This window comes from Xenopus tropicalis, chromosome 5 (genome assembly GCF_000004195.4).
Source record: "Xenopus tropicalis strain Nigerian chromosome 5, UCB_Xtro_10.0, whole genome shotgun sequence".
Taxonomy (NCBI): domain Eukaryota; kingdom Metazoa; phylum Chordata; class Amphibia; order Anura; family Pipidae; genus Xenopus; species Xenopus tropicalis.
Window position 1 is genome coordinate 56,655,243 of NC_030681.2, and position 27,455 is coordinate 56,682,697.

Below are 27,455 nucleotides of genomic sequence, written 5' to 3' on the forward strand. Positions count from 1 at the left end.
GAACAAACCAAAGAACTGCTTGCTAGGAAGTTGACATGCCATCCTAGTTACCATCCAAGGCTGTCTCTGCCAACATGAATGAGGATACCGTTCACGTTTGGGTCTAAATCTATAACTAAGTCTATGTGATTGTGGCATTTTATGTTATTAATTAAATACACTACAAACATTCTTTAAACAAAAGACAAAAATAAAAACAATAAGGTTATAGTAGCTCAGACACTGGGCTTTATTCTTCGTACTTTATTATGACTACTATCTGTGAAATAGGACATTGTAATGTATTGTATTTTTTTTCATTACAATTTAAATTTTGCTGACTCAGGTTCTCAAATTTGCTTCTGACTCCATGACTCTGACTCCAGTGACTTCCAAGAATGACTCTAGATTCTAAATACATTATACAGTAAGAAGAATATAGTATTGGCACCCTGAATGTGAGGGACAGTGGTTTCTGACACCAAAGACTCCCCCTTACCCTTCCAAAAAAGCAAGTTACCTAAAGGCTGGAAAAGGTTTCAGCATTGTATAGATATAGATAAACAAGGCGGATGCTTGTGTTCAGGCAAGCAATTAGACCAAGTCACGGTATCTGGGTGGGGTTAAACAGTCTCAAGGTCCTAATAAAGGCAAAGGTTTACAATGCAATTTCAGGATGCACCTAGGAGCTTACAATAGAAATCCTATACTCGGCAAATCCTCAGCGGTTATTTGTTTTGAATTGATCGATACGTCACTGGTGCAACATAATGATTTCATGCATCTGTGCGCTGACGTCACTGTTCCGATGCTGCAACCCACCTGATGGCTGCGTGTGCCACTCACAAGAATAAGGCACAAAGACCTGACATGGCTGCCTAAGCACCATTATTATTTAATATTTGTTTTATAGCTTTTGTTTTGATATTTTTACAAATCAAGAAATTATACCAATCACATTTTAGTCATACACAAGAGGTAAGTATAGAAAAGAGGGGGAAACAAAGGGAAATAGAGATAGCTAGATAGGAAGGAAGAAGAAGGGGGAAGGGAGATACCATGTAATACCCTTTGACCTATTAATTCTCAACACTATTTCACAGAACATGAGGACTATTAGTATCAGGGTTTAAAACCCATAGCAACCAAATGTCAATTTTTCTGTACAACCTCTTGAAATATAAACTGCTTTGTAGAGTGTCAGCGTTTTATTAACTGACTCTTTCCATTCATCTAGAGTGGGCGAAATAGATCTGTTCCATTTAAGTAAAACGAGTCTCCTGGTGTGAAAGACCAGCTCCTGGAGAAATATCCTAGTCTCTTTAGCAGTGATGGTGCCAGTAGTTAGTCCAAGTAGTGCCATATCTGGGTTCGGTTCTATAGTCAGAACCGTAATCCTAGAGATGAGGGTAAATATCTGGGTCCAATATTCACTAATTTTAGGGCAGGCTTGTATTATATGCAACCAAGTCCCAGATTTTTCCCATATTTGGGGCATGTATCCTCTTTGCCGGGATCAATTTGCTTAAGATGTTCTGGAGTAATATAGGATCGGTGGATGAATTTAATTTAAATAAGTTGGTCTTAAGATTCTATTAGAGGTGGATAAAGATGTTGCAATACTGTAGACCATTTTGCATTAGTAAGGGTTGGTATGTCCATAGCCCACTTATATTGGCATGGGAGTTGTCTCTTATTATTTGGCAGCGTGAGCACCTGGTAAATAGCAGAGAGTGGTTTGGGTAGGGTTAGAAGCTGTAGTTTCTACACCCCATTATTACAACTAAAAAATACAGTATCAAGAATAACATTTTAAATGATAGAATTAATTTTGAAGTGTATACAGTGCTGTATTTAAATATGTTTTTGCATAATAATATTGGAATGTCATTTTAAGCATTCCAAGACTAGAAATGTTCTGTTTTTTAAAGTTTTGTATGTACATGTAATTACTGTACTTGAAAGCAGTATCTGCCTGTCTGTTTCAATTCTCTGCACTTTTGGTTATGACTCCTGCAAGCTGAAGTGAGCTGCTTAACAGACCTGGAGAAAAACTGACTATTGTCATATTGTTTAAGGAGTCAGACCCAAATATTAGTTTCTGCTGTAATTGTAATATTGTTCACAAAAAATATTTCTGATTATGATTCCTTTGCAACACTTATAGCTAAGATTTTTTTTTATTTTAAATCACTGAATAAAAAACAAAACTGGAATATCTAGGATTGCATTTGATGGGTTTTTAAGTTGCATACACAGTTGGAAACAGTGTGACTAACATCAATGTATTTTGTTTCTCTCACAGCTTACAGGTGTCTTGGATGACTGCTTCTGTGACGTAGAAAGCATTGATGCCTTTAATAACTATAAAATATTTCCAAAGTTGAAAAAGCTGCAAGAACGTGACTACTTTAGATACTATAAAGTAAGTATTTTATGCCATATTTGACATAGTCCCACAGTGGTCACTTTACATTGGTAAATTAATCAAAACAAAGTGGACAGCACACTCAAAATGTATTGAATAAAAAATGCCTTTATTAGCAATATGTTGGCAAAAACCACAAGGATATGTTAGCAAGCTGACACAAAACAGCGGAAAAACAACTGTTACATTTTTACAAATATCTTAATGATATTGATGCGAGACCACAGCTGGAATGGTTTTCTTCATAGTCCTGTTTCTGTAAGACCACAGCAGGAATAAACAGTGTTTTAAAACAATTTAATGTTTAAAACCTTCAGCGCAATGAGATGAGTACTGTTGTATGCATATACATTGTTAAAGGGATTCTGCCATAGGAAAATGTGTTTTTTTTTTTTTAGCAATGCAGGTGTCTCCCTGAGACCTGCATTGCTAAAAATGCTCCCATTCCCCACCTAGTGGTAGAAATCAGAATAGCACTAAATAATAAAAATCCAAGTCTGTCTCATGACTCCTATAACACTGAACAGGAGAAACAAGAGCTTATTCTGTGAATTGTGAATTTCTAGCTCCTTCTGAAAGCTCAGAATCAGACACAATGCACTGGCTGCCTATACATCAATATAACCGCTAAATAAAAATACATGCATGGGTTTAAAAAAATTGAAATGATAGAATTAATTATTTGCAATGCAAACAGTGTAATATAGTAGTTAAAAACTATAAAAATCATGACATGAAAATGGTTAATCTTGGCCAGACGTGTTGTTTCCATGGGAAAAACAAACCTGCAGAAGTACGTAACTCATACACATCAATTGTTTGCACATAGGTTTTTCCAGTTTGGAATTAGAAGCTACTTACTGAAAATTGCCATTCAATTAAGAGTCACGTATAGCTGCCTGTTTATAAATTATTAAAGCAGTGATGTTTAATACAATCACAGATTCAGCCTGTAATGCTAATGTCACACAGGGCACATTCTCGGCCTGCAGATAAGTACAGCCCTAAAATCTCCCCTACACTTCAAAAATCTGTTTGTTGTGCCTGCACCTTGAGGCATTGCATTGGCCCAGGTGTGGGTACATTAAGCAGAATTAGAAACTGCTCACGTATGTAGTTTCACCAAGATTTATGTAGTGGGCACAACAATCAGATTTTAAAGTTGTATGATTTATCTCTCTTTATTCTGGTTAAATAATTCAAAATCCATAACATTTTTTAAACCAATTGCAAATTGTCAGAGAATTTCCCAGTTTCCAAATACCAACAATGTAGGTCTAAACAGCTCATATGGAAAACTTTATGTAAATAAACTATTTTTATGAAAATATACTTTTTATAGAATGTGCCTTTGGGTAATCCTAAATAGAAAACTGCCATTTTAAGTATTAAGTATTTTAAGTATTAATTTATCAACTAATTCCTTTTCAGCACAGGTTAATGTATTCAAATTCACAGACAAATATTTTCTTTATTATTCTTTCAGGTGAATTTAAAGAGGCCGTGTCCATTTTGGGCAGAAGATGGTCATTGTTCTATCAAAGATTGCCATGTGGAGCCCTGTCCAGAGGTAAAAAAATATTATGTTTTGTTTTATATCAATGTTTTCATATTGTTTAACCAAGTAATGGTAATTTTGCCTTAGACTGGACTGTTAAAATATTTCATAATTCTGTGACTTTAAAATTAGGGTAAGCTGTTAGAGCAATAATTAATAGTTTAATTGGTACATCATAGTTACCTGTGGTTATTTGGCTTTGGCTCACTAGTAGCAGTGTTATTTGACCCTCCATATGCTTGGCCTAATTCTGCAGTATCCCAAAGCTGTCTAGAAAAAACTAACCTGTACAGTGATGTCATTATCCTCCAAAGCCCAGACCAGTTTTTGTTGTTTGTTTTTTTTTTTTTCAAAAGTGTCCCTTCTTTTGCCACATCACATGTTTAAACTCTAGCCTATATATCTAACAATGCACTGCTCTAGCAGGATGAACTCATGTAAACACCCTCTGAGAACCTTGGACTGCTAGCAACCCAGTATGAATGCTTAGCCATCCAGGGCTGTTTTAAATCACAATGAGTAGAACCTTAAATATTGGGATTTTAAAACTCATATATTTATAAAAGTTAAAAAAAAAAGTTAGGGAAGCCCACAAACTATTTGAATTCAGAGTACAGTAATCATTACAGGTACAACAAATGCAAGATTCAGTTAGAGATTCAGCAGGATCCCTGCTCTTTTTGAGAGACTGGATTTCAATTTAAGAATTTCAGATTCAAGTATTTTGTTGTACCAAATCCAAACCCTTTCAGTCATGTAGCTTTAATTTGCTGAATTACCAATTGCAAGAATTCTTTGTTCAGAAACCATGAAATTAAATGTTAATATTCAAAATAGTATTCAGTGTTGGCAAAATGCAAAAATGTGACGGATCCATAATTTAGTAGTATTCTTAAAATAAATGCGCATGACGGATCCATAATTTAGTAGTATTCTTAAAATAAATGCGCACCCCATATGGGAATTATGCAGGTATACTCAGACTGAGAACACACATTGTCAGGGACAGAGTTCTACTTTTGTAAATATTTTTATTCTTTAAAAGTGAATATTATTTATGACTTTTTTCCCCTCAGAGTAAAGTTCCACTTGGAATTAAAGCAGGGAATTATAACAAGGTAAGCCTGGAGCACTTTATTTATTCCTTGCCTAATGTTTTTTATAATAGTCACAAAGTAGGTTGATCTCTTGATCAATAACCTTCAGTGGCTATAAAATCTATTTTTCTTAAATGTATCCACAGAATCAGAAATTAACACTTTCATGGGGATAAAATAATATAACTTATCTTATTTTAAAAAATGACTTTCTTTGGGTTCCCCTTAATGTGACAGTTCAACTTAAAATACCTACATGATAAAAACATTTTGTTGGTAGGTACTAAAATGTGTAGTGTCAGCTTTTAGCAATGTATCTGTTGTAACTGTTAAATATGGAAAGATAAATAGGTGGACATTTACCAGCAGCTAAAGTGTTTACAGAACTTCAGCTACTTCCTGTCCTTACATGTACAACTGTACTATATCAAAACCAATGAATAATGTGCAGTGTGCCTTGGGCTACCAAAGCAGAAAATAGGACAGAAACCAGTTTCTTTGTTAGTCAATATTTTGTTCAATAGTTTAAGGAATATCCTTTTATTTTACAGAGTTCCACACCCATTTGTATTATGCTTCTGATACATAAACATGTGTTTTGCTTTTTAAAGCCTTTTTTTTTTTGTTTTCCACCTCTAATTTGCCCTTTATTAGTTTTCTTTTTATATATAGCATAGTCTTATGATCTCACCATGTTTATTAATTTCACCATGTGATTAATTTTCTTGCCTTTCCAATTTTTATTTTTTACACTTGTATTCTTTGTGGCATTTTGCTAACAAAATCTACTAGAGGTATGGGATCCCTTATCCAGAAACCCGTTATCCAGAAAGTTCCGAATTACAGAAAAGCCATCTCCCATAGACTCTATTACAGGTATCGGACCCCTTATCTGGAAACCCATTATCCAGAAAGTTCAGAATTTTGGAAGGGCCATCTCGCATAGACTCCATTGTAATCAAATAATTCCCATTTTTAAAAATGATTTCTTTTTTTGGTGTAGTAATAAAACAGTACATTGTACTTTATCCCAACTAAGATATAATTAATCTTTACTGGAGCCTAAACAATCCTGTTTAATAACTGTTTAAATAAACCCCAGGTCCCGAGCATTCTGGATAAGAGGTCCGATACCTGTATAAGGAAATAATTCTAATTTTTAAAAATGATTTCCTTTTTCTATGTAATAATAAAACAGTACCTTGTACTTGATCCCAGCGAAGATATGCATAATCCTTATTGAAGGCAAAACAGTCCTATTGGGTTTATTTAATGTTTAAATGATTTTTAGTTGACTTAAGTTATGGAGATCCGAATTATGGAAAGATCCATTATCCGGAAAACCCCAGGCCCTGAGCATTCTGGATAACAAGTCCCATGTGTGTGTGTGCATAAGTCAAGTGAGATGTACTGTTTAAATATATACATTTGATAGAGATATCTAAAGCCACAACAGACACCAGCCCTGAATTTGTGTTTACCTGTTATGTGCCTTCCCTGACAAGTATCTGGTCTAAAATTGGGCAGATATCTATTGAGTAAGGACCTCGTCGGCACCTGAATGCATTTCCCAGTTCGTCGCCCAGGGTTCAAACTTGTTTTTTTTTTGTTTGTTTTTTTTTGCATAGATTCATGGATTTCATTTACATTATCCACGTACATAAGCATATGCAAAATAGCAAAATCCTGAAGAAAAAAAATGTACAATTTCCATAACGATATGTTCTAAGGCACATGATTTGAAAGGAATAGTTCAGTGTGAAAATTTAACTGAGTAAAATAGATAGAAATAAAAAATGTTTTCAATTTTACACTGAACTGTTCCTTTAAAGGAACTGTAACACCAAATTTTAAGAAAAAACTATTCAACCCTGCTTCAATAACAGCTTTATTCTGCAGATAGTTTATTATATTTAATGCTTTATCAAAAATACCATGCTAAACTCTGCTTCCAGTTGTACACTGTTTTCCCAATAGGTCAACATGCACTCTGCTAGATCAGACGTATGTTGCTCCACATCCCTCTTGCTGGACTTCTGCTAAAACCAGAAGTTAGTTCTTGTGGCACTACAAAGGATTTTTAGCCCCTTGTGTTATTTCTCAACTTCACTTATCTCTGTAAGTGCTCTGAGCAGCAAAGGCAGCACATATGTCAGCGATAGATCTAAAGACCACAGAAGACCCCATGAAGTAATGTGCTTATTACTTCACTTCTCATAGCTCTTGCAAAAATAAATTACGCAGAGGAAGTCACACTGCCATCACACACACACACTCATGGAACCTAAGCTGAAGGAATGGAAATGAAGATGGAAAAGCTAAAAAATCCTGGCAAGCTGGAAAAACTGGCTTCCAGTTTTAGCAGAAGACTGGCTAGGAATAGATATTAAACATCGCATATTGGATTTAGAAGACTTCATATTGCCCCATTTCCTTTTTGAAAAGTATAAGTTTTTGTTTTTTTATTAAACTTTGACAATAATGAAGTTTTTACTTCAACACTTTTAGTGATACAATTGTTTAAGGGCTTGGATTTAGTTTAGCCAGGCATTTTGATTCACCCGAAACCTGCTGAAACAGACTCATAATCGGGCAAATCCTGACCTTAATCTGGAAATTCAGGGCATTCCTGATATATTACAATGGTTCAATATATTACAATATTTATATGTATTATTTTATTAAAACGTTAACTTTTGCAAATATTTGAAGATATTTAAGTTGTCCAGTGTTTGGAGCCAGGAATACATGATTTGTTTTTAAACAACTGCTAATATCTCAAAACCACAAAACATTTAAAGAAATGCGAATTGGTTCAAAGTCTTCAAAAGAGCACTTTTAAGTAATATTAGATTACATTTCTGATTGGGTTTAGATAACCTTTAATAGAGGTAGGGAGACATGGTATGAGGCTGATGCAGGCAGTGGATGATGCATAATAAGGAATGCATAAATGATAGTTATAGAATTAAGGAAAGGCAGAAGTTGCTGAATTCTGGATGAGAAATGTCATAACTAACAAAAAAAAGGAAATCCATTAGAGGCTGACCACAATCTCCGCTGTTATCTGTGTGCTTCATCAACAACGGAAGCATGAGGGAGTTTCCTGCAAACTGCAACTTAAGTTGGCTTTGCATGGACAAATTTCAGCTACTGATTCTATACACTAGGCATATATATACTGAATACCTGTATATATATATATATTCAGCAAGTCCAGAATATGCTTCAGAGACATTATAATATTTTATACAATTAAACTGTTGTGTAGCCATGGGCCAACCGTTCAGGTTGAATAGGGCAGAATGCACAAAATTTACACAGCAGATAACTGATAAGCTCCATGGAATACAATGGATTTAGGTCTTACAAAGCAAGATAAACGGCAGTTAAATGCATTCATGGTTTTCTACAAGACTATATAATCAAAACATTTGTTGATATCACTAATTGATGTTACTGGTCCTTTAATTTTTCCACTTCCTTTTTAAAATTTGCATTTTACTTTTCATTTTGTATATTTATAAATAGCTCAGTTCAAGGAAGTGTTGTCCCACTCATCCCTAGAACATAGGTGCTAAAATGGCATCTGTGCACTGGAAGAAGCTTTCAGGCTGCCAGTGTGTAAGTGCTGTAGAAACATTTTTGTTCTCTCCTCAAAACTGTCACAAAGAAATATTGAAGTGATACAAAGGTATCAGGTTAGGTTTCGGCATGCTGCCCAAATGTTTATAGTTTTGTTTTTCCTGAGTTGGCTGTGTGCCCAGACCTAACACATACATTGGTATCACTTAAATAATGAGTCAACAGCATTTTAGCAACAAATGTAAATTGATGATACAAAATGGTAAATACTGATGAAATCCAGTCAAAAGTAGATCTTGATATCTAGTTGAATTATTTTGTGTCTAAAATTAAAAAGGGGGAAAGGTTACAATCCCTTTGTCCTGTTTATGTTGTACTCGGAAAGGCTCTCATTGGATCATGTTAATGGCAAATTAAAAAAAAAAAAAAAAAAAAAAAAAAAATATATATATATATATATATATATATATATATATATATATATACATACATACAGCAGGGTCAACTTTTCAACGGCACAGTTAAACAGTATATAATTTTCAAAATGGTTACATATCGGAACCCTAACATTTTTTAACATATTTTCTCTTCTAGTATTCACTCGAAGCAAACAGTGAAAAAGATATAGACGCCTGTGAACAAGCCAATAAGCTTGGAGCCATAAACAGTACACTAAGGCAAGTTTTTATTATCTGAATATTAATTTAAAAAGGTTGCAGCATCTATTGTGAATAGTCAAATGCCAAGAGAATTGTTAGACAGACTTTAAAGTTGCCACATGCACGGAAAAACTTCATTTTATCGTTCATTTTATTTGTTACAAATGCTGGCTTCACTCCAGAAATACACCAACACCAGTTGAGTCACCTGATACCCCTTTCCCTATTTTTATAAGGGCAGAAGCAACATTTTAAGCCTTAAGACAAGCTAAAACAGTCCTGTCCAACTGTAAACCCCCATTTTGTGCCCCCCCCCATCTGTCTCGCTGCTGTGACTTCTTACCTTTGTGTAAGCTTTAAAAGGTATCAGTACTCAGATTAATTTACCCATGGTTTATTCACACTTCAGATTCAGGCTGTAAGTATTATTCACACTTGTAAGTCCATGCATTATTTATATATGTGAGGCACTGAATTGTGCATACCTGTAAGACCCCAGACTAAGACTGTAGGCTTCCACATTGTTCACCTGTTTCACACCTCAGACTGTAGGACCAGTGCTTTGCATACTGTAGTATGCAGTACATACAGTGACACAGTGCTGCCTGTGGGAGGTGATTCTGGCAGGGGTTTGTTCTGGGATTTTGTTAGCATTTGGAAATAGTTGTCAGGGGTTTCTAAGGTCTCATATGGAATTCAGGGTATGTTTTAATATGACATAATAAACTTCTTTCACATATGAGTAAAGGGTGATATCTCTGCAGTGAGCACCAATTTTTTTTTTATTTGTGTGTGCTGCCACACATGGTCTTAAAAGCTCTTGTGATAAGATGGGTGTAGTTTAAAGTGGGTGTTTTGAAAAGGGAGTGTCTTCCATTATTGGCCCTCCACTACGTAAATCAAAAAAATTCCAGCCCTCGGTACCACAGAAATTGGACAGCACTGAGCTAAACAATTATCATACACTTTAATCCCCAAGGTTATAGCACCATCTTGTGTCTAATTCTTGTAAAACAATTCTACAAAGTATTACATATTAAAAGAAAAAAGTATATTTTTATGAAAATGGTTTATTTAGATGATGCAGAGTTTTCCATATGAGCTTGTTTATGCAATATATTTTTATAGAGACCTACATTGTTTGGGAGTATAGTTTTAGTAGTATGTGCCATTGGGTAAACCAAAATTGAAAATTGCCATTGTAAGAATTAAGGGCCGCCTCATTGGGTCACAGTGCACACAAACCAAAGGCACACATACTTGCTAGGTAACATCAGCCAATTAATTGACAGAGTTCTGCCTTTTTCTTCCACACTTCTTCCTGTTACAGAAAGAGCTGCATTATTTCTAGTCGTGTGATCCATGAGGAAGTACACGGCCCATCAGTAAATGGTGGATCAGTTTATATACTGATATATATATATATTCCAGTTCAGCAAGATTTTTTAATAGGTCCCTTAACATAATATAAAATATCTGTTGGTTAAGTATTCATTTTGGGGATATAGTTTTCCTTTAACAAATAAAGTTCACATATTTGTTACATAAATATGCAGCATTTCTATCAGTGTTCATTTTTAGGATTTTGTTTCCTTTTAAGATGAAAGTGTGTCAGGCTGGCTGAGGCACAGTGACACCAGGTGGAAGAGTAGCGGTGTTAATATAAAGAACAGTGTGAAGTATTTTAAAAATAAAAGCACTTTGCAGCAAATACAAAAAAATCTAAGTAGTATAAATGTATCACATTATGATTCCAAAGTATGTTTACAAAGTTCAGTGCTCTTCATTACATAAAGAATACCAATTTGCAGACCCATATTTATAATATTTTCCTTCCTTGTGTTCTGTATTTGGCTGATATAAATTAAATAAAATAAATTAAAATTATAGTTTTCTTTTAAATTTACCATGATTTTTTTTGTTCCCTCTTTAGTAACCAAAGTAAAGAAGCGTTCATCGACTGGGCGAGATATGATGATGCGCAGGATCATTTCTGTGAACTTGATGGTAAAGCCTATTGTTAATTCTTGAACATTATTCCTATGTTTATAAATAATGGATGTATTTGTATGTGTATTATGACTTTCCAGGAATAGAACAGAATCATTAATGTAAAGGGATATTATTAATAAGCAGTAACATCTGGAAATCCATTGCACAGTTTTAAAGCTTCTTTATTGGCATATCCACAGGGGGGCACAAGGGCATCGCTATTTCATTTTCAGGAGAGAAAAAATGAAGACATAACGCTCATTTAATAAAGAATTGTAAAAAATTCTTGTATTATACCAGGGCTGTGGAGTCGGAGGCAATTTTGTGTACCTGGAGTCGGAGTCGGCAAAAAATGAACCGACTCCGACTCAGACTCCTACTAAATTTAAATGGGAATAAAAAAAAAAAATAAAGCAAGTTTAAATGTCCCAATTCACAAACAGTCATAATTAATTACTTCTCTGCTATAAGAATAAAGCCCAATGCACGCAGTGCATAAACGAACACATTGAGTGACCATGAAGCATGCTTTTCATTGACAGTATGAATGTATAAAATACATTAGCTTATTAAAAACAGAGGAGTCGGAGTCGGAAGTATCAGAAACTGAGGAGTTGGAGTTGGAGTCGGAGAATTTATCTACCGACTCCACAGCCCTGTATTATACTCAATATTTAAGTTAATGGCTTTGTTTTATTTTGTCATATATATGATAATAAATTTCTCTGATGTTGTTTTAGATGAAAGATCTCCAGATGTACAGTATGTGGATCTCTTGCTGAACCCAGAAAGATATACAGGATATAAAGGACCTTCAGCATGGAGAGTGTGGAATAGTATTTATGAAGAAAACTGCTTTAAGTAAGACACTGGAAAAAAAGAGACTGAATTAAGTAAAAAAATGTAATATATAAATATCTAATTCTCATCTTATTATTGTATCTCTTAAATATATAGACCTCGATCCGTATATCGTCCATTAAATCCACTGGCACCCAGTATAAGTAAGTATTATTTAAATGTATGTTTTTTCTGTAAGTGTACAGGTATTTTAAAGCACACGCAAGGGCAATGTTCCCTCGAATTCATTTTTGGCTATGTGCATAAAAAATGATTTTGTGTGCACATTTTAAACTTGTGTGCGCATTTTTGAAAACTGTCAGGTCAAAATAAATACAACCTTTTTTTTGTGTTTTTGCACAAAATACTTTGTGCACACACAATTTGTTGTGTGTACTGGCCTTACCTAATACCCAATATTAGAAGAAAATTGCACCAGCCCGGGGTACACGCACTACGATACCCAGGGCCCACGCATAATTTGACCTGTCCTTTAAGTTTTGCTATTGTTTAATTCAGTATGTACTGTAAAGTATTACTGGTAAATATTATATTTAATTTATATCTTCTGAATTTTTTTTAGGTGGCGATACTGGTATGTACTCTTACATAATGGTATATTTAAATACTTGTTTAGTACACACAGCATTGATCACCATCGAAATAAAATAACTACTTGTAAGGAAATGGACATTCAAACTAGTGGTTGCTATTTAGTGCATTCAATTAGCCTTTACTCTTGAGTAGCCAATGAATACAGGTGATATAATTATACATGGTAACTATAATACAGGTGCTAATCAACTTCAGATATTTGATTTGGCCACCCATAATTAGTTGTGTTTTACATGCATCTCCCATATATATTGCAAAAATACAGCACTTCCCTAACTCTCCATGGTAAAGTCATGAATGGCTTTTACCCATTGACTTTTTTACGTGGTGGACTATAAAGGCTTTAACTGCTTGGGCAAAGGTTGTCATGAAAGCCCTTCGACAACCTCCATGCAGCAGACACTAATCTATTCGCATGTCTGCTGTTTGGAATCATGCCCAGAAATAAACTAATGCACAATGGGCATCAAGCTGGTCAGTAGTCCCCTTGGCTTCTATATTTAGGGTGTTGTGTTTTGGTACTTAAGGACCCAAGGGAGGAGTTAAGATTCTGTAAATTGGAAGCTTTGTGGTGATTTTTAAAAAACCAATAAATTTAGGAAAGGTTTGTGGCTTGGTAGATTGGAGTAGAAAGATTTACCCATTTTAGATTTGTCTTTACAAAAATGTATGGTTTTCCTATTGTTTTGAATTTTTGACCTTAAAATCTAAAGAATGCAGATTTCTGGAGCAGTGCTTTGAAGTAATTAGTGTACTGCTGGGAGATTTTGACCTATACGTGAGAATTTTTTAAAAATATACACGTATTTTATATAAGCACATTCGAGAGACATTAGGGTTGAGTCACTAAAGGTCGATAAGCGTTATTACATGCTTTTTGCGGTAAAATTGCATTAAGTTGCATATCGCGTGGTTAAATAGCGTGCAACCGAATGCGGTAATTTTAACGCATTGCGTTAATTCTCGTGCAGAAATAATACCAATGCATGATTCACAAACACTGCGCTAAATATTGCATTAGTCTATGTGAAAATTAACACCTACTTGGGGCAGGTGGTAATTATAGAAAAGTACAGTTAATGAGCTTTTGGCAACACAATATGGACTTTGCAGTGTGATTTATTCAAGTATGTGTTGGCCCTAGAGTGATGGAGCCTCCAGTTTGCGGTTTTTCGCACACAGTGACAGTTTGTGCACGCTGCGTTAATTAGTGCGCGTTGGGTCAAATACCGCACGAAAATAGTCTTCGCGACTAGCACACATTTTAACGCACCTTAGTGAATCAACCCTATTGGCTGTTAAAAACCAGTTGTATTTTTTTGCATTAAAAAATAGTTTCTCTAAAATCTGTTTATTAAGAAAAACATAGATTTAACATTTTTAGACATTTAGAAGCCTATATATTGTTACAGAAGTGGACTTACATACAAATTCTTGCATGCTTTGAAAGCTTATGTCCTGAAACAAATAATATATAGTGTTTCTAGATAAACTAAAAGTCCCCCCAGAAGAGATCCCCAAAGTGAAAGAACACAAAATGTTAAAAAAAAAAAAAAAAAAACTGTCTGGCAATAAAAGTACCACAAGTGACCAAATCAGCTGGCAGTGGAGGGGTTTTTAAAATACACTCTATGAATAAAGTTATTCACACATTGGGGTCCATTAACTAACATTCGCTTTGCTTTTTTTGCACGATTTATATTTATTTATTTTTTTGCCCTAAAACTTGATGTTTTATGTTTTTGCTATTTATTGACATTATGCGTCAACACTGTGACAAATCCAAAAGTAAAAATACACCATCTAAAAGCTGTCAAAGTCATGTAGAAGTCAGTGCCAGGTGTTCCTTTTCAATTGGCTTATCTTTCTTTAATTTGTGCTTGTAGAGGTTTTCTGACGCTTTTCATTTTTTTCAAAATTTGTGCTTTTTATTTTTTTCTGCATTTTTTTTTTTCATTCGTGCTTTTTCAGTTCAGATCTTTTAACAAATGTCTAAACATTTGTGGTTTTAGTGGAAATGAGTTTAGTCATGGTTTTAGAAACCTTTAAAACCATGAAAATGTTGATGTGGGCCTTGTTGTGTAATTCTGGTGCATTAGTGACACTTGCTTGCACTGATTTTCAGCAAACTAGAAATAACAATTTTGAAGATTGGTGAAATCCAGTAATGGCATATTCACTTTTTCATACCCAATGCAATATAATTATGCTTATTAGCATTCAGTTGAAATGCACCAAACTATTTAGTTCAAATCATTATCACTTATGCTGGTGAGTGCAATGTACTTTTTAGCTGTTAAAGTGTTAGAAATTAGTTTATAAATGTATTAAATATACATTTATAATACATTTATTTTATTTCACATACATACAATACATTTCGGATTAAGGGGGAAGTTCACCTTCAAGCATCTTACTGTATTTTAGTAGCTGAATGCTAAATTAATAAAACATATTTAAAGTTAGTCATCATCATTTTTCTTTAGTGTTTTTATTTTATTTACCTGGATTATTTTAATCCAATTTCCCATAGCCCTGTTACTTGGGTAAAAGACAAATTGTAACAGAACAATGTATCCACTACAAGTCAGTAAATAGTATGCTATCTGTGAGTGAATGTCCATGTCATAGTGCTGATGAGAGAAGGCTCAAGACAAACAATTAGGAAAGTTACCAGATCCTGAAGGGGAAAGGCTTTGTACAATACTTCATATATGGATGGAACAACAATTTTAATGCAAATGGAAAAGAAAATATAGTGAATACAATAGAAAAATATTTTTGTAGCTATTAAAATACACCAAAATCTGAAAAGGTGCAAAATGTATTTAAATGTATGTAATAATAAAAAAATGTCAGAGAACAGTTGAGGTATACTCTAAAGGACTATCTGCAAGCAGTCAGCAACAGTAATGGCATCCCAAGTGATTAAAATGCATGGGTTGTTTTATGTAATATATTTGTATATCTACCTATTCAGAAGTATAGTTTCACTATACCTTTTTGTTCTGCAGCTTTCCATCTTGGAACTATACTGTTATCTGATGGCTAGGGACCCACTTACTAAATATTAAAAAAAAAAAGTGAAACAAAAGTATTTAAAACAATAGACATCTAATCTTGGTAAAGGTAATATTCTTTGTTTTTGTGGCAAGATAGCATTTTAATGCATATTAAATGCAGAGATGTGCAAAAAAAAAAACTTTTGGAATGGTGCTAACGTCTTTAATTTTGTATTCCTTTTTGCACAGGAGAATCTTTCTATGAGTGGCTTGAAGGTAATTGATAAAGTACTTGTTAATGGAAAATAAAGATTTGTTATATACATTGTTTTCATGGATACTGCAATTTCGAAATGGTTAACGTAAAAATAGACATTTTGGTATAAGATGCACCATTAGTAATTATAAAATAGACAAACCATTATCTATTTTTTTTTTATCCTAAATGCTTTAAATTGAGGATAGGATCTGTTATGCGGAAACCCATTATCCAGAAAGCTCCAAATTACAGAAGGGCCATCTCCCATAGACTCCATTTAGTCAAATAATTCTAAATTTTAAAATGTATTTCCATTTTCTCTGTAATAATAAAATGCTACCTTGTGCTTGATCCCAACTAAGATATAATAAATAAAAGATTAAAGATTGAAAAAACATATTAATATTAAAGATACAGTATAAAAACGTATCCTATTAGGTTTATTTAATACTTAAATTATTTTTGTAGACTTAAAGTATGGAGATCTAAATTACAGAAAGATCCCTTACCTGGAAAACCCAAGGTCCCTAACATTCTGGATAACAGGTTCCCTACCTGCGTTTTCCACAGGCCGAGGATCAGCCCTGTGTGGCACTAGCCTATAGCCTATATAATTTATCCAAAGTTGATTTCTGCACACTTGGAAGTGAACACACGAGTAATTGTTTTGTTGTTATTTGTTCGATGAAATCTTATTTGTTAATAATATATTTTCTTTAACAGGCTTGTGTTTAGAGAAGAGAGTGTTCTACCGTCTTATATCAGGTCTTCATGCCAGCATCAATTTACATCTCTCCGCTAAATATCTTCTTGAAGGTAAATAAAAGCTACATTATCTTAAAAATTGTACTAGAACTTACTAGATAATAAGCAGAGACATATGGGACAATTCAATTAATTCACCACCCACAGGATTTTTACATCAGCAAACATAGCAATAATCGTCTGACCCATGAGTATACCATGCAGGCCCTGGTCTTAACAATTCAAGTAAACAGGCAATTGTACCCCATGTACCAGTGCCCTTCTGATCATACTTTTGATATTGAAGTATTACTGTCCTTACAGCTAATTTCTTTATATTCTTACCTGATTACTTGTGTGACTTGCAATGCATATAATGACCTGATATTGTACAGTTATGGAAATTGAACTGCGCAGTTTGTGATTTCAGATAACTGGGGTAATCCTCGATGGGGACCTAACACAAAAGAATTTACTCATCGTTTTCACCCTGCTTATACAAAAGGGGAAGGTCCACGGAGACTGAAAAATCTGTATTTTCTTTATTTGATTGAACTTCGTGCATTATCCAAGGTTGCTTCATACTTTGAGCGTTCAGTTGTTGATCTTTACACTGGAAATCTGGAGGAAGATGTGGAGACTAAAAATCTATTGCTGAGCATATTCATAGATGCGAAGTATGTTGTTTATTTCTTTACATGTGTGTTTTTAGAAGTATGTTTCTTTTTGTTTGATTTAGTTGACTTATGTAATTATGTTTCTGCAATTCCAATTCATTTTGATTATAATTATTATTAAATAATAATGTATAAATTATTATATAAGCCTAAAATGCCAACCTGGCTATAGTTTGTGAAGGTATTTTTGCTATAACTTTTTAATCATAACCTTTCTAATCAAACCCTCATCTACGGATATTATTGTCTGGTATTCCAACAAAGCCTGGTTTGTGTGATAAGTGAATTCAGATTCACTCGCTTTTCATTCATTTTCATTCTAAAATCCTTAAATTGGAAAGCTGTGGGATAAAAACAGCAATTGAAAAATTAATTATTTTTTATCCTCTAACTTTATTATAGTTTTGACTAATCTAGCACTCTGGGTGTTTTGTTTACTCAAGAAAATACAATTATGTTCCTTTATTACTATATTTTTTACATGCTGTGGTAATGCTTCCATTTTAAGGAATATGATCTGATTGTAGTGCCCTCCATGAGAATTAGTATTTCATTTTGTATGTTTAGAATAGGAATTGCTTGTGTATGTAAATTGCACAAGTGGGCAAGAGCTAGTGAATATGTTGTTAAAAGAGTGTTATGAAATTAACAGGAAGAGCAATCAGTAGTGGAAGAGCAATTGACAACACACTGCAAATAACAGCATGAAAGGTGATGGGCAGAAATGTAAGACATGGTAATATGGTTATCACTAAGGGAAAAAAAAACTTGAAATCTTTTCTTCAGACTAAACTGGATTTAAAGTTACTTTGTGGAAATTCTTAAAATAATGAACTGTGACAACACACACAAAAAGAAATAATTAGAAATACCACTCTGGTATACAGCTTACATCCTGGTCCTCTTGTGTACCCAGTAGCATTTTATTTATTTTCTGGTATTTATATATTGCTGACAATTACATAGTGCTTTACAGAGATTATACATCATACACATCAGTCCCTGCCCCAGTAGAGTTACAATCTAAGCTACCTATCACACTCACACACTGTATGGTCAATTTAGTCAAAAGCCAAATAGCCTCCCTGTATGTTTTTGGATTGTGGGAGGACTTTCCCCTGAATATTTATTCAGGGGAAAGCCCATTAGGACAAGGGGAGAAAATAGAAAGTCCTTACACCCAGGCTGGAATCGAACTTATTAGTGGATCTGCATTTTAGTAATGAGTTAGCAAGTCCTATCTTTAGACACACATCAGTTACATTATATGTATAAACTTAAAGGGACAGTAACACCAAAAAATGAAAGTGTATAAAAGTAATTACTATATAATGTAATGCTGCCCTGCACTGGTACAACTGGTGTGTTTTCCTTAGAAAGACTACTACAGTTTATATAATAAAGCTTCTGTGAAGCCACGGGGGCAGCCATTTACAGGAGAAAAGGCACAGTTTACTTAGCAGATAACAGATAAAACCCCATTATATTCTACAAAGCTTATCTGTTATCTGCTATGTGCCTGTGCCTTTTCTCCTTTTTCCCAGCTTCAATGGCTGCCCCTGTGTTGATATAGCAGCTCATTTATATAAACTATAGTAGCGTTTCTGTTGCAAACTTACCAGTTTACTAGCGCAGGGCAACTGTACATTATATTTTAATTACTTTAAAACACTTTCATTTTTTGGTGTTACTGTTCCTTTAATGTATTAAGCTGACAATACACAAGGTCAAATAGATTTATGCCTGATAGATATATGCCAAATTTGCATACAGCTGTTGGGCCGATAGGCTGCCAACTTGTTCTGAAGGGGCCAAGTCAGCAGTTTTTATCACCCAGCTTTACACATTACAGCCAGCTGTACACATAACCTGTTATAAATAGTATGGTTTTATTTATTTATACTTTTTTTCCAGATCTTTTCCAATGCACTTTGATGAGAAGTCAATGTTTGCAGGAAACAAAAAAGAAGCAAGATCACTAAAGGTGAATAAGGGTTTTAAAATCATAATGAATGGTACAAACTTTTTTAAACCCAAAAATATAGTTAAAAAGTTGTTTTTAAATGTATTCGCTGCTGAAATCAGTATCCATCTGTTGTCCAGAGGTTTTGTTTGCATGTCTTGCATAAGAAGTGGGATTTGGTTGAGCTAAACACTTTTATTGAATCAGAATCCTGCAAAAAGAGCTAGGATTCAGCTGACTCCCAACCCAATCCTGGATTAGGCGAATCCCTAGAAAGTACTCAATACCTGTCATTACCTACCTGTACCTGAGGTGTTAGGCACTTTCCATTTAATTCATTTAGAAGTGGCACAAACCGTTTTGAGTGTTTCTTTGTTGGTTAAAATACTGGTGGGAGCACACCCTACATGTCAAGCCTTAGACGCTTTAAAGCTTTTAAGCTTGTACTATATATATATATACTGTTTTAATTTTTTAACAAAGCAACCCATTACAAGTAGAACAATTAGGGGCTAATTTATCAAAGATCTTAAAAAGTAAGATTGCAAAAAATTTTGTATTAAATACAATAATTTCTGATGTGCGTTAATTGCATGACAAATCGTATCGTGGTCATACAAAAATATCGTGGCACAGTCCGAAAGTAAACGGCGCAAAAAACTTTCTGACTTTGACCCTTCAGTGCATGATTTTGGAAGCCTTTCATAGGACTCAATGGCACTCTGCAGTTCCAACCTGGCCAAAGGAAAGTCACGATACCGAAGCTTGAATGAATCCGAAACTTTCGTACTCGTTGCGACAAATACGATTTTGACACACAAATTGACGCAAAGCACAAAAAAGTTGTGGAGATTAACGAAAATATTGTAGAAAATACGCACAGTTCTAAAACTTGGGAAAAAATAAGTTTTTTTGCATTCGGACTCAATCAATAGGCCCCTTAAAGTATCAATTTCATGCAAATTTGCCTAGTGTCCTTAGTATTTTGTGGATCAGGAGCCCCATTACCTTATGGCACTGTGGTAGTTTATGGCCACAGCAATTCTCAACACCGTAGCACTGCAAGGATATTTGGCACAAGTACAGGAAATGCTCCCACCAAATGGTTTGTGTTTTCCCAGCACTCATGACACAGTGACCCCAGAAATATGTGGTAGTTCCCTCAGCATTTCATGGCACAGTGGTCCCAGAAATTTATGACACAGTTCTTGACTCTCAGCAGTGGCCTCAGCATTTTTTTTTTTATAGAGGTCCCAACATTCAAACACAGTCATTTCTCCACACTCATTGTTAGCCAGTGGCCAGAGAGAAGCTATGTTGGTCACAAGGAAATTTAAAAAGCAAAAGATGGTAGAGGGCTGCCTACAAGGGAGTGTGTGATTATGTACTTGCAGTTAATGCTAGCACAAGATCATGAATATTGAGCATAAATGACTGCTTGCGTATTATAACTGAAACATTACATTTTATTTGTCTTAGTTATTTGTACAGCATCAAACGTTGCATATTACAACTGTGCTTTATTAATACCAAATTAATTCCTTTGCAGGAAGAATTTCGTTTGCATTTCAAAAACATATCCCGCATAATGGATTGTGTTGGTTGTGACAAATGTAGGTTATGGGGGAAACTTCAGGTATGTGTTCAAAATATATTGGTTTTCATAGATACTTGCTATTACATCTTGAATTAGTAATGCTGGCATGGATAAAGAAATACACAATAGTTTGAGAAGTCTTGAATAGGTATATGTTTCACCTGATAGCTACAATTACAGTATCAGTATTCTCCTATCATTAGGGCTAAATTTATATCCAGCTCTGCTCGAGGCCCCACCCCCTCTCCCCTACCTGATTTGCCCATGCCATGTGCATGTCGACTAAGTGGCAGTGTAATAGTTTCTTTATCTGTATATAATATATAACAAGTACATTTTGTGATCCTTTCACAGCAACATTTCAACAAACAAGTTTCAGTGTGCATCATTATGCTTTTCTTTAATAGAACATGGTAGGTAGGCTGTAATTTCTATGAGTGAGGGCTTATTTGAGCTGTTCTGTAATCATTTTTGGATGGTGCAAAGCTTTCCATAAAAGTTTCTACAAAATGGCACCTGCCTGCTTGCTATAATTGTAGATCCCAACAGAATGAAGGAAAAATACATTTTAAAAATTTAGATAGTGTAGGTAAAGTTTATTTTGCTCAAATAGCATAACAATGTATGATTTGGGATTATGTCTAAGGGTGACAGGTCACCATTAAAGGAAACTTTACGGTTTCTATAAAACATTGCGGGTTTCTATTAAAATTTTTGCATAAAACAGCTCCATGTAAATAAACCATTTTCATAAAAATATGGCAGTGCCATTGGGTAATCCTAAATGAAAAAAAACACAAACACATACATGCTAGGTTACATCAGCCAATGAATGGAAAGAGCTTTGTCTTTTACTCCCACACTTCCTGTTAGAGCTGTGTTATTTCCTATCAGGTTATATGTGAGGGAGCACATACTCCAATCACAAAATGGTGGCTCAAAGTAAAAGATGTAAAAGGACAATGTTATATATATTATAACTGATATACAGGGGAGGAAATAATTATTTGACCCCTCACTGATTTTGTAAGTTTGTCCAATGACAAAGAAATGAAAAGTCTCAGAACAGTATCATTTCAATGGTAGGTTTATTTTAACAGTGGCAGATAGCACATCAAAAGGAAAATCGAAAAAATAACTTTAAATAAAAGATAGCAACTGATTTGCATTTCATTGAGTGAAATAAGTTTTTGAACCCCTACCAAACATTAAGAGTTCTGGCTCCCACAGAGTGGTTAGACACTTCTACTCAATTAGTCAACCTCATTAAGGACACCTGTCTTAACTAGTCACCTGTATAAAAGACACCTGTCCACAGAATCAATCAATCAATCAAGCAGACTCCAAACTCTCCAACATGGGAAAGACCAAAGAGCTGTCCAAGGATGTCAGAGACAAAATTGTAGACCTGCACAAGGCTGGAATGGGCTACAAAACCATTAGCAAGAAGCTGGGAGAGAAGATGACAACTGTTGGTGCGATTGTTCGAAAATGGAAGGAGCACAAAATGACCATCAATCGACCTCGCTCTGGGGCTCCACGCAAGATCTCACTTCGTGGGGTGTCAATGATTCTGAGAAAGGTGAAAAAGCATCCTAGAACTACACGGGAGGAGTTAGTTAATGACCTCAAATTAGCAGGGACCACAGTCACCAAGAAAACCATTGGAAACACATTACACCGCAATGGATTAAAATCCTGCAGGGCTCGCAAGGTCCCCCTGCTCAAGAAGGCACATGTGCAGGCCCGTCTGAAGTTTGCCAATGAACACCTGAATGATTCTGTGAGTGACTGGGAGAAGGTGCTGTGGTCTGATGAGACCAAAATAGAGCTCTTTGGCATTAACTCAACTCACTGTGTTTGGAGGAAGAAAAATGCTGCCTATGACCCCCAAAACACCGTCCCCACCGTCAAGCATGGGGGTGGAAACATTTTGCTTTGGGGGTGTTTTTCTGCTAAGGGCACAGGACAACTTATTCGCATTAACGGGAAAATGGACGGAGCCATGTATCGTGAAATCCTGAACGACAACCTCCTTCCCTCTGCCAGGAAACTGAAAATGGGTCGTGGATGGGTGTTCCAGCACGACAATGACCCAAAACATACAGCAAAGGCAACAAAGGAGTGGCTCAAGAAGAAGCACATTAAGGTCATGGAGTGGCCTAGTCAGTCTCCAATAGAAAACCTATGGAGGGAGCTCAAGCTCAGAGTTGCACAGAGACAGCCTCGAAACCTTAGGGATTTAGAGATGATCTGCAAAGAGGAGTGGACCAACATTCCTCCTAAAATGTGCGCAAACTTGCTCATCAATTACAAGAAACGTTTGACCTCTGTGCTTGGAAACAAGGGTTTTTCCACTAAGTATTAAGTCTTTTTTTGTTAGAGGGTTCAAAAACTTATTTCACTCAATGAAATGCAAATCAGTTGCTATCTTTTATTTAAAGTTATTTTTTCGATTTTCCTTTTGATGTGCTATCTGCCACTGTTAAAATAAACCTACCATTGAAATTATACTGTTCTGAGACTTTTCATTTCTTTGTCATTGGACAAACTTACAAAATCAGTGAGGGGTCAAATAATTATTTCCTCCACTGTATATGTATATGCCAGTATGGTAGGATTGATTAATAGATCACTTATGATGTAAATTATCTGTTTTCATTCTGAAGGCATAGTTTTCCTATAGTTTAACTTGGTAAGTTAATGTAAATAGAAGAATGTGTAGTTTTACCATTTAGTTTCAAAGGCTGCTTTTCTCAGACTTTAAGTACCCTTGATGTGATGAGGAAGGAAAGTGATACACCATTTTATTTGTTCTTGTGTCATTTATTGGTATGATATATATGTTTCGTTGTCTGAGTACAACCCACTTATTGCAACGTATTTATTTATTTATTTTAAAGACGCAAGGATTGGGGACTGCACTTAAAATTTTGTTCTCTGAAAAAGAAATTCAAAGTCTTCCAGAGAATAGCCCATCAAAAGGATTCCAACTTACACGGCAGGAAATCGTAGCATTAATCAATGCATTTGGAAGGTATGTTTTGATTTGATATGGTCAAATGCTTATAGATATTAAAACAGCAACCTGCTTGTCATTCATTTAGAGCAGTGCTGTCCAACTGATTACATGCAGTGGGCCAACTTTTAATCATGCAGTGAGTTCAAGCCAGATTATATTAAATTGATGATGCTGCAGAACATGGCCCATGATTTCAATATAGAGGCTTCCCTTAGAATGCACTGATCATTCACAACTCCCAAATCAGGACCCTCACCACCTGCTATATTGGTTTGTCTGCTTATAAAGTTAATATAAGCCTGTCAGACAAACCTACTTTACTGCACTCTTCTGTAAAAATAACTTACTTCACTTGTAGGGGATTTCCCAGACCAAGATGTGGCAGGCAACCAAATAAGTAAGCTCACACTGAACTGGTTCTGTGCATGCCGTCCTTTTCCATTTGCATATCTGTAATACCATAGGTTGGTAAGGTTTAGGCAGTGGGATCAATAAAATACAAATGAAGCAGGAGAGGGAAGGCATGCACAGAACCATTTCAGTGTGAACTTCCTGGTTGGACACCTGCAAGTTGGTGTCAGCAATCCCTTACAGAAAGAGAGTTTTAGCAGTGCTGATCCACAGCTCATATAGTCTGTATCTTCAAAACTAAAATGTAACCTTTTTTTAATTTCTGGCTTAGAGACATGTTTAAGAAGCAGGGAGACAGTTTTACTCCAAGCAGAATCCCTTGCAGGCTAGCAATCAACATGGGGCTACCAAATAGCCAATAACAATGATTGGCATCCCCAAAGAACTTTTTTAATGCTTGTGTGGCTCATCAAAACTTTATACATCCAAGTGTGGCTGAGTGTGAGTAGAAATGGTTGGAGATCCCTTCCTTAGACTAACCCATTAGACATATATATTGTGTTTCTTTGAGATAAGGCATAGGTTGTTTTAATGAGATGATTTTTTTGCTGTTGTTGTATATTCAAATAATTTTATTTTCATTGCCCCAGTGTGATGTTTATTCTTAGAAATTGATGCACTGATATGCCTCTTTTTCCAGGTTATCAACAAGTATAAAAGAACTGCAGAGTTTTAAGTACCTTTTACATGACCATAGGTAATGGTTAATGTGCTGGGTTTCTGCTTCCTCATTCTGCTTTGTTAGACACATCTGTGATGTATACTAAAAGGACCCACTCTTTGGACTGAAAAGAAAAGTAAGACGTCTGCATAAGATTTAACATCCATGACTTTAAAGACTATTTATTGTTTGTTTTCTTTAAAAAAAAAAGCCATTGAAGTTATACAAATGTTGTGGATTTGTATTCTAACGATTTACCCTGTTTTAATTGTCAGTTTTTATTTATGATCATTGGTTGTGTACAAGAGAATTTGTATACAATGCAGATTTTACTTGAATACTGTGATGTAAACTTAGCTTCTTCCATGAAGTAAGCTGAGCACCACTTAGCACAGGTTCTGTGGCCATACATGTCACAAATGTATACATAGAATGATATGCCCCTTGTTACCAGTCAAGGCTAAAACATTTTGTAATGTTATTACATTATATCACATTATATTAAGCAAAGTGGGTCTACATAAGCATGTTACAAAGTAGTTTTTATTCAGATTGTTATTAAAATACTGAATAAACACATTCCTAACTTATCACAAAGAAAATTATAATTAAAATCCTTTCCATTGTTTACATCCCATTCATTGAGCATCAATTCCTGTTTGAGGTAAAAGCAAAACTGGTTTGCAATATATCGCTACAGTACTGCATGTGCTGATTGTGCTAAACTTTTCTTATTCAAGTAAATTTGCACCTAATTACTAAATGAGCCCTATTAAATACAACCTTTTGTGTTGATCCAGGGAAATGCACCAAGAAAGATGCTAGTGTAATGTAATGGTGGGTGTTTTTCCTAGCCCCTGAAATTGAATGGTTAATAAATAATGTGTGTTACTTACAGGGGCTAGCGACACTTTTCGGGTCTTACCAGAATTGTATTTTTCATCAAAATGTGCCTATATGTCCTTTTAAACTATTTTCCTCAATTTGACCTTCCACTTAAAGGAGAAGGAAAGGTAAAAACTAAGTAAGCTTTATCAGAAAGGTCTATGTAAATACAGCCATAAGCACTCACAGAAATGCTGCACTGACTTCTCTGAAAAAAGATTAGTTGTGTCAGTAATTCTTGTGCCAGAGACACACAGCTCTCTCCTGCTCCCTCCCCCTTAGGAATGTAGATCTGAGCCAATCAGCAGGAAGCTGACTCATAGTCTAACTAACTGAGCATGTACACTTGGTCTGGGTGTCTGGGCAGGAGTGAGGCATTATGGGAACTTTCTTTACACAGCTCAGCGTTTTTTCTTCCTGTTTGGCTTCAGATCTTCTGAACAGGTGAAATATGGGGAGACTTAAGGGCACTATTGAGACAACTGAAGATATGCCTGCAGCTTGAGATTAACTCTTTACTAGCCTTTCCTTCTCCTTTAGGAGTGTTGGACACCGACATGCCCTTATAGTCTGTTGGGGTTTTGTCTGAGCTTGCAAGGCAGAACTTAAATGCTTGATTGACAGGAAAAATCTAGCAGCGTAGTTAAATGGTGTTGTCGGCTTATTCTATGTGGCCATGCAGGGTCAGATTTCACAGCTTACTTATCACACTGCTCGCTCTTCCTTCACTACAAAACTTCTCTACTGGTTCTTTTCATTCCCTCCTTGATTATTTGTGGCCCTTGCCTGCCTGCTTGGCCTTCCTAAACTAATCTTCTTTAGGACTGCTGTTAAGATTAACCTTTCAAACCCAGCTACTGAAGTGTATTGTTTGTGCAACAGAGGCAAGCAGGCAGGCAAGGGACATGCATAAATAATAAAGTAAGGGGGAATGAGTTAAAAACATCATTAAAAAAAAAAAAGAGGAGAGTGCAGGAGAGTCTTCCAGAAAGAGCTTTTTTTTTTTTCTTTTAGGAGGGGGTGTGAGTTAAGAGAGGTTGAAAAGGAAATGTTAACAAGACTAAATTATTAGAATATTACTCGCCCCCTACAGGAAAAAGTGTAGTTTTTTTACTGCAATATATTTTACTAAATTGGTGGGTTTATGTCAATGATTTGTGATTAATAGTTATTTTTGCTATCAAAAAAAATATCTAATCACAAAATGAAAGGCGACACTATCACTTTAAAGTGAAACTGACACCAAAAAACAATTCTTCAAAATAGTAATGTACATTAAAAGTTGCCTATAGGTCATGTTGACCATTTTTTGCTGATAGGCCTGTTTTTAGTAAGTAATTGTTACTTGATGTTCCTAAACCTGACTGTTCTACCAACCCGACTGTCCCTTCTCAGCCTGTCAGTTATAGCTTCTAATGCCAACAGACTCCTGCTGCACAAATATGGCAGCCCCCTCATAGAGGAACATGGGGGATCAGATA

General features: G+C 35.2%; 1 protein-coding gene across 2 annotated transcripts in view; it reads left to right on the forward strand.

The window, feature by feature from the left end:
• Positions 1-26,936, forward strand: part of ero1b (endoplasmic reticulum oxidoreductase beta) — a 51,660-nt gene extending 24,724 nt beyond the window's left edge. The window contains 15 exon segments of one of the 2 annotated variants that reach the window (NM_001097374.1): positions 2,285-2,404; positions 3,894-3,977; positions 5,042-5,083; positions 9,242-9,324; positions 11,240-11,313; positions 12,039-12,159; positions 12,256-12,302; positions 12,722-12,733; positions 16,005-16,031; positions 16,738-16,830; positions 17,189-17,435; positions 19,350-19,419; positions 20,948-21,034; positions 23,899-24,032; positions 25,069-26,936. In NM_001097374.1, coding sequence (NP_001090843.1) covers positions 2,285-2,404; positions 3,894-3,977; positions 5,042-5,083; positions 9,242-9,324; positions 11,240-11,313; positions 12,039-12,159; positions 12,256-12,302; positions 12,722-12,733; positions 16,005-16,031; positions 16,738-16,830; positions 17,189-17,435; positions 19,350-19,419; positions 20,948-21,034; positions 23,899-24,032; positions 25,069-25,129 — 1,302 coding nt within the window. In that variant the 3' untranslated portion in view covers positions 25,130-26,936. 2 annotated transcript variants of the gene reach the window in all.
• Positions 26,937-27,455: the final 519 nt, after the last annotated feature.